Source organism: Equus przewalskii, chromosome 11, assembly GCF_037783145.1.
Source record: "Equus przewalskii isolate Varuska chromosome 11, EquPr2, whole genome shotgun sequence".
Taxonomy (NCBI): Eukaryota; Metazoa; Chordata; class Mammalia; order Perissodactyla; family Equidae; genus Equus; species Equus przewalskii.
The window spans coordinates 13,518,160-13,527,177 of NC_091841.1; the positions used below are offsets into that span (position 1 = coordinate 13,518,160).

At 34.2% G+C, this 9,018-nt stretch overlaps 1 protein-coding gene across 1 annotated transcript; it reads left to right on the forward strand.

Moving 5' to 3' along the window:
- On the forward strand, window positions 1-939 carry LOC139074564 (olfactory receptor 5M5-like). The gene has a single exon (XM_070566002.1). It carries the CDS (start codon window positions 1-3, stop codon window positions 937-939), a length of 939 nt encoding a protein of 312 aa, XP_070422103.1.
- Window positions 940-9,018: the final 8,079 nt, after the last annotated feature.

Genomic DNA, 9,018 nt, shown 5'->3' on the forward strand with positions numbered 1-9,018 from the left:
ATGTTAAAGAAAAACTACACAGCAGTGACTGAGTTCATTCTCCTGGGACTGACAGATAGAGCAGAGTTGCAGCCTGTCCTTTTTGTGATTTTCCTAGTCATCTACCTTATCACAGTAATCGGCAACATGACCATGATTTTGTTAATCAGAAGTGACCCAAAACTTCACACTCCAATGTACTTCTTCCTCAGTCATCTCTCCTTTGTAGATCTCTGTTATGCCACCAGTGTCACTCCTAAGATGCTAGTTAATTTTTTATCCAAGAGAAAAAGCATTTCCTTCACTGGTTGCTTCATACAATTCCACTTTTTCATTGCCCTGGGGATCACAGATTATTATATGCTCACAGTGATGGCTTATGACCGCTACATGGCCATCTGCAAACCCTTGTCGTACAGCAGCAAAATGTCTGGATGTGTTTGCTTCTCTCTTGTTGCTACTCCATACATTTATGGCTTTGCAAATGGTCTGGCACAGACCATCCTGATGCTCTGTCTCTCCTTCTGTGGACCCAATGAAATCAATCACTTTTACTGTGCAGACCCTCCTCTCTTAGTCCTTGCCTGCTCAGATACTTATGTCAAAGAAACTGCCATGTTTGTGGTGGCTGGTTCCACCCTCACCTGTTGTCTCACCATCATCCTCATCTCCTACATTTTCATTTTCACACCCATTCTACGTATGCACTCTGCTGAGGGGAGGCACAAGGCCTTCTCAACCTGCGGGTCCCATCTGACAGCTGTCACTATCTTTTACGGGACTCTGTTCTGCAGGTATCTGAGGCCACCTTCTGAGGCATCTGTAGAACAGGGGAAAATTGTAGCTGTTTTTTATATCTTTGTGAGTCCTATGTTAAACCCTTTTATCTATAGCTTGAGGAACAAAGATGTTAAAAGAGCAATGAAGAAAGTGATCCAAAAGAAATTGTTTGCTAACTAGACACTTTGGTCACAGCTGTGTAACAAATTCATATTATATGACCAATTAATGAGCAATGTAAATTAACGAGTCACTTTCTGTTACTGAGTAGTTTTGTTTTTCCTAATTTCATATGGGCCTTGGAAGAATGTATCAAGTTGTCCACTAGCATTTGCAGTACAATCTCAGAATACTTAAAAAAATATTGCATAGAAATTCAAAGACAAACCAGAAGTCATTGTCATTCTTCTGTAAAGTCAATGAGGAAGAGATCATCCCATCCATAATACTTACACTGTTACAAAGGTGTAAAAGACAAAATTATCAAATAATGCTATGACAAATACCAACCATTAGATTTTTATAGTACTGAATGATTTACAAACTATTATCCAGAAACTCATCAACCATGGCAGGTGATTTTTTTTCCCTTTTATACAAATCATATAGCAATGAAAATCCATGGGTATCTCAGATTTTTACTCTAAGAAATGTCTTTAGAATGGCAGTACTTGTCCAATGGAAGGCTCATTCATAGGCTTTCCATGGAATCAGAAACTATGGGTCATGATAAAGATTTCCTGTTTCTTGTGAATGTGCTTGTGTTATGGTTAGTATGGAAAAGGGAAGCATGAGGGATAGAATAGAATCATCCTTCTTTTCCTTGACCTGAGTTTGTGGATCCAGTTTGTGGCCTCTGAGCTACAGGGACCTACTTCCTCTCTCTGACCTGCAAGCCTCGGTATATGGCTGATATATATATATAAGATATGTATATATGTCTTAACCATTCCTCTATTGATGGACACTAAAATTGTTTTCACATCTTGGCTATGCTGAATATTACTGCAATGACCATGGGGGTGCAGATAACTCTGATATCATGATTTCATTTCCTCTGGATATATACCCAGATGTAGGCTTACTGGATCATATGACAGTTCTACTGTAGTAGTTCATACTGTCCTCCATAGTAACTTATCAATTTACATCCCCATTAGTAGTGCACATGATTGTCTTTTCTCTACAACTATCCAGCACTTGTTACTGCTTGTCTTTTTGATAAAAGCCATTCTAACAGGTATGAGGTTGTATCTGACTGTAGTTTTGATGTGCATTTCCCTGATGATTGGTGATGTTGAGCACTGTCTATGCACCTGTTAACCTTTTTTATGCCTTTGGAAAAGTGTTCATTCCAGCCCTTTGCCCATTTTTAAATTGGATTATTTGGGGTATTTTGTATTGAATTATATGAGTTCCTTATTTATTTTAATATGTAATTATTTTTTAATTATATGTGGTTTACAAATATTTTGGTTATAGTTTACAAATATTTTCCTCAATATATAGGTTTCCTTTTCATTTTATTGATTATATTTTTTGCTGCACTTAAGCTTTTAAATTTGGTGTAGTTCCACATGTCTAATTTTGTTTTTGCCGCTTATGTTTTTGGTGTCATAAACAAATAGCCATTGCCAAGACCAATGTCAAGGAGCTTTTTCCCTATGTTTTCTTCTAAGTACTTTATGTTTCAGGGCTATTGTCTAAGTTCCTAATCCATTTCAAGTTCATTTTTGTGACTGCTGTAAGATAGCGGTTCAATTTAATTCTTCTGCATGTGATTATCCAGTGTTCCCAACACCATTCATTGAAGAACCCAACCTTTCCACACTGAGTGTTTTTGGCTCCCTTGTCAAATATTAGTTGACCATATATATATGGGTTTATTTCTGGGCTCTCAATTCTGTTTCATTGGTCTATGTGTCCATTTGTTATGCAAATACCATACTAATCTTGTGACTAGAGCTTTGTAAAATAATTTGAAATCAGGAAGTATGATGCCTCTGGCTTTGTTTTTCTGATTGTTTTATCAACATTGCTTTGGTTATTCAGGGTCTTTTGTGGATCCATATGAATTTTACCATTGTTTATTCTATTTCTGTGAAAAATGTCATTGGAGTTTTGGTAGGAATTGAATTGAATCTATAGATGGCTTTGGATAGTATGGACATTTTAACAATTTTAGCCCTTGCAATCCATAAACATGGGATAGCTTTCTATGTAAATCTTATTCTTCAATTTCTTTCGTCAATGGCTAATTGTTTTCAGTGTTCAGATCTTCTAACATCGTAAATTTATTCCTAAGCATTTTATTGGTATTGGTGACATTGTAAATGAGATTTTCTTTATTTCTTTTCAAATAAGTTCATTATTAGTATTTAGAAAACAATTATTTTTTGCGTGTTGATTTTGTATCCTAAAACTTTACTAAATTTGTTTATTCCAACAGTTTTTTTGGAGTTTTTATGGTTTTCTTTATGTAGAATTATTTAATCTGCAAACAGAGACAATTTTACCTCTTCCTTTTTGATAGCAGGTGTTTTTTTCTTGCTTAATTTCTCTGGCTCGGATTTCTAGTACTATGTTGAATAGGAATGATGATAGCAGGCACACTCATTTTGTTTCTGATCTTAGAGGAAAAGCTTTCATCCTTTTCCCATTGATTATGATGTTAGCTGTGGGTTTGTCATATATGGCCTTTATTATTTTGAGTTATGTTTTTTCTATTTCTAATTTGTTGAATGCTTTTGATCATAAAAATACTTTGATTTTTCTACTATCTACTATCTATCATGAAAAGAAGTGATTTTTGTGCTTATATATAGATGATTGTATGATTTTATCTTTTATTGGTGGATACATCCATTTTTTCACAAACAACTATTTCCTGTGGAAACAGTATACTGTAATAAATAATGTTGTACAAATGAATTTGAGCCTTGTTTCTAAAGTTTGATATGTATCCTTTGAGTAATTGATTTAACTTCTTTGATTTTTCACTTACTCTTCTTTGATGGGTAATAAAACATAAAGGCATTTTTAAAAACTATTTTATTAATATGTAGTTTACTTTCAATAAAATTTACCTACTTTAAGCACAATTCAATGTGTTTTGACAAATGTGTACATTCATATAATCACCACCACAACTGAGATATAGGAACATTTTCATCACTCCCATAATTGCCTTTTTATCCCTTTGCAGACAGTTCCTTTCCTGCATACCCAGCCCATGGCAATCATAGATTTGTTTTCTCAACTGTATTTCATATAAATGGAATCAAAGGAGATATGGTCCTTTGAGTGTAAATTTTTTGACTTAGCAAAATGCTTTTGAGAATCATCTAGTTGTTGCATGGATCAATAATTTGATATAGTTTCTATTATTGGATAGGATTGCATTTTAATAATATACCACAATGTATTTACCCATTCATCTCTTATTAGAATCTAGGTTGTTTCATTATGTAGCAGACTGTGTTAAGTATCAGGTTAATGATGGCATTATTTCGAGGGCAAAAAAAGATTATTCCACTAAGCTGACATAAACTCATATGGGACAAATGTGATTACAATTACAATCATGACTTTCTATCTTCATATATGAAAGCTGTCTTGTTCTCTCTTTCTCACTTGATCAAGTCACTGTGGATATAAAGTCATCACCTGTGAGTTATATTGCTAGACTTTCTAGGTAGAAATGATCGTTTTCTGCATTGTGATCCTATTGTATTTTGTAACTAAAATTTTTAGTGTATCTCACACTATGTTCAATACTGTGGTCTAAAAATTTTAAATATGGTTGTGAAGTTGGGATACAGGTTAGAAGATAATAACAAGAAGTTTGGGCGTTTTTGGCAAACCATAGAGCATTTTTTTTTTTCTTTTTTGATTGGCACCTGGGCTAACATTTGTTGCCAATATTCTATTTTTCTTTCTTTCTTCTCCCCAAACCCCACAGTACATAGTTACATATTCTAGCTGTATGTGAGTCCTTCCAGTTGTGCTGTGTGGGACACCACTTCAGCATGGCTTGATGAGTGGTGCCATCTGTACACCCAGGATCCAAACTGGGGAGACACTGGGCCCTCAAGCAGAGCACAGGAACTTAACTACTTGGCCATGGGGCTGGACCCGAGCATTTGCCTTTTAATGGAAGAAGTTGCTGCTCAGCTTCAGTCATTTGCTTCCAGGCCAAAATGCAAGCAAAGTGAAGTCAGATTATTTTGATTTTTAGAAGAATTTCATAATATTATAATTAATGCAGAATTTGTCAATTTTAAAACACCAGGTGAAAGAAAACAAAACACATTTGTTGGTGAAATTCTGCTCTATTTCTATTCAATAAATTCAATCAATAAATATCTATGGAGCACTTAGCATGTTTCCACTCACTGTAGTAACATAGCAAGGTAACATAAGTGAAAACAATTGTGTGGTGAGCAGGTTTAATTTAGGTAGAGAAATGCCTTTCTCAGAAATTGACATTTAAACTGATATCTAAATGATGAGTAAGTAATAACTCAAGAAAACTTAGGATAAATAGTATTCAAAGCAGTGACAAGGCCTGTGGGAAGGTTCTGAGTTTGGAAAGATGTTGCCGCAAAACTAATATGGCTAGAGGAGTCAATGAGGGAGAGAGTGACAGAGAATGTAGGGGTAGACTATGTAAGAACTTTGACTTCAATATATCATTTGGAGAATGGGCCACCACTCAAGCATTCACATATCTCTTGCCTTCACAATAGGACTAAGAAATACAAGCATATGGGCTATATCATGTTTATCCTTGTATCTCTTGGATGAGTGCCTAGTTGGCTACTTGGTAAATAGGAAGAAATGGTGGACATACTATTTTCACCTTTATGTGAGGTCAAATAAATAACACATTGCTAATCACATGCTCACCAGTTTTTTCCATAAAATGTGTTCCAACACCTGGATCTAATACCTTGAACAAACTACTGCAACTCATTATGAGATCTTGTCCAAATTATATTGCTCACTGGTTTTTATAATTTAATCACTGTGTTCTAGATATGAAGGTCTTTTCAGAAAACATTCATTCAATAGTAATTTTGTGGAAGCTACTGTACAAAACATAATTCAGACTGGGGAGATCACAGAAACATCAAAGTCCATGAATTATGTCATTTTATATGTTTATTCATTTTTCTATTGATCTAATTTGCATAAATGGAGATCCATAATGCAAAAACCACATTAGACTCAACTCTTGATCACCCAAAACAATCAGCTCAAAATGACTACAAACTCATGCAATCACATTGTTCAAATCCCAATAGTCTAACGAGTGTGAGTCTACACAAATTATTATTTCCCTGGAGTTTTCTCTTGCAGTAACATTGTAATTATTTCTTCAGGGTGTGTTGAGAAATACTTTAGGGATAAAGGCTCCAAATTATGAGTTGGATATAAATCATTCACAGAAACTCATCATTTGGACCACTAGTGTCCCTGAGAGAATCTTTCCTGCAGTCAGGTAGGAATGAAAACTCTGAGTTCTATACTGGAACTTTCTCTTCTGGTTTCAGTTTTGGATCTTCATCAGTAGAAGTCAGGTGACAACAGATGTAGCTTTGAATGTTAGCAATTTAATTTGGTGGTTAATCGCTTAGGCAGTTAAAATGAGTATGTGTTTCTCAGTTAGATTGATCACAAGAAAATATGAAATTTTATTGGAAATATGAGTTTACACTACTCATTTTACTTTAAAAATAGCATTCTCTCCATTCATTCAATAATTTAACACACATTGAATAACCATATTGTAGTAAGCACTTGACAGTCTTATAAATTTTTTCAGAATAATATCTGTTGAAAGAACCATACTCCTCCCCCAAGAGCTTTATCAAATAATTCAAAAGACAGACAGACAAAATCAAGCAGAAATTATACTCATTCTAGCAAAAATAAAACTCTCATAGAAATTTATAAATATTTCTTTAAATTATTGGGGACCAAAACTGTTCGGACAACTTAATATTAACTAAAACATACATGACTAGGAATGAGAATAGTTTTTGTAGCTACATAAATAATGAATAATAATATTATAAATTTTGAGCATTTTAGAAATCATTTAGTCAAAGTCTAATATTGAATAGATGAGGGCCCAATTCCACAGAAAGAAAGTCATCATATCAAGGTAAAACGACTATTTTCTAAATGAAGACAGAATAGTTTTTACTGATATATCATTGGCTGGTACAAAGCCAGAATCTGTAGCATGATCTTTAATTTAGGTTCATGCATTGTAATCAGGTAATGTACTCTGCTCTTACATTTGTGAGGCACTGGAATGGAAATCCAAGAGAAGGGGAAGATGCTGGAGGTCACTATGGCACAGTAGACAAGGAACGTGCTCTATCCTGGGAAATGAATATTCATGTGAGATGCAAGCCTCTAACAAGTACATGACTTATCTAACTTTTTCTTCATTTCCTACCTTAAAATATTATTATTATTTGTCCAGCTAATCTTGCAGAGTCAGCTATGTCTTAATGACCAGTTGAGGTAATTTCTAGACTCCATTTCTTAAACTAAACTTCAATAACCCTTACTCCTATTTTATATGGTCCTTTCCTTTGCTTCAGTATTCCCTAGTTTCCACTCAATCCATCTTATAAAACTACAGCTTGATGACCTTAAGCACATAGAATAGTTAGTAAATGTGACAGCAGTTCAATGTTACCTGTACCTCGGACATTTGCATTTTAACTGGAGCCTGAAGAAGGCAAACTTTTCCCCAAATTAACATTTCAACAAGTAGTATTCCAGGTGTCAGAGACACTTGTACAAATGAGCTTTGTACTTTTATTGATTGATTGCTTTTATTTTTACCTTTTTGCTTTTGAGTGAGAGAAGAAATATTTATCATTTCCCAGTTTATGATAATTGGCACCTCTGGCTTTTTGCTCAATAATTCCAACTAAATTACAAATAATGCTTTGTTTTCTTGCATCTTTACATGACAAAAAAATAAACATGTACGCGTACCAATATCCTTATGCATCAATCTCATCTGCATGAACAAATCTGTATCATCTCTCTTATCTAGTTTATCTACGATCATTTCAGTCCAGAAGAAAGAAGTTTGACATTATCGAACCAGTGAAACCTTACGTAGAATTTTATTTAAGTTCTAGTTCTTGAAATAAGGCTCATGGACCAAAAAACTCATTGCTACCTACACTGACTCCTAATTTTCCAGAGACTTCAAATTGGATATTAATGTCATAGGGAAACTTTGTTTAGAAGGATGCCTGGTTCATCTGCCTCAGTGAAATTTAATTATTCTTCTGTGTAATATTTTCTATATAGCAAGCAAAATATTCAGGAATATTACAAAACTTATTCAGCAATCTCTCCAATAATTTAGTTACTTGGTAGTCTATATTGGAACAGGTGTTAGAAAATGGTAAGAGTCATAGAGGATGAGTTTTGCTACTGCTTCCATAAATAACAAATAAATAAACAATTTTTCTAACTACGGGGCACAATGGGTGCAGAAAAGTTAAATAGAAAGCTATCAAAGGCGGTTCCCACAGCCGTTAAACACAAGCCTCGGACACATCCCAACAGCACAAGCTCTATAAGCTTTTGCTTATAGAAACAGAAGTAATCTTCAGTTGAATTTCTAGTATTTCAAAATCATTCAGATGCTTACTTCCACTAGAAAAAAATGCTTTAGCTCTAATGCAACAGGTTTGAATTTATCAAAGGGATCTACCAAAAATATTAAAGTTTGACAACAATATTTATCATATCTGCATTTCAGATCTAAAATATCTTTTTTAATTTAGATATTGAGGATAATGTTTGTCAGTTACTTTTGCCCTTTAAGATGTAAACGAGGCAAGAAACTCAATGATTGTGGTCTTGGGAGCAGGGTCATGGACGGCAAGATAGAGCTTTAAAAAGAGAGGAGAGGAGAAACTAAGGAGGTATAATTTAGGAAAAATTAAATTGTGTGAAAATTATATGAGACTCTATAAAATATTTGGAGCTTGTCTCATGGTATAGACACATATATATTAATTTACCATATGCTTAATAAGCAATCATTATTATATGTTTGATATGACATGATGAGCAAACAGGTGCTAGAATTTAGGGGCCAGCTGTACAGATTGCTCATTTGAGGGTAGAAGGATTTGTGTCCATCTGTGCTTGATGTACAGAGCTCTGTATTCTATATCCCTCAGAATTCCTAAATTTTGTTATTCTTGTTTTTAT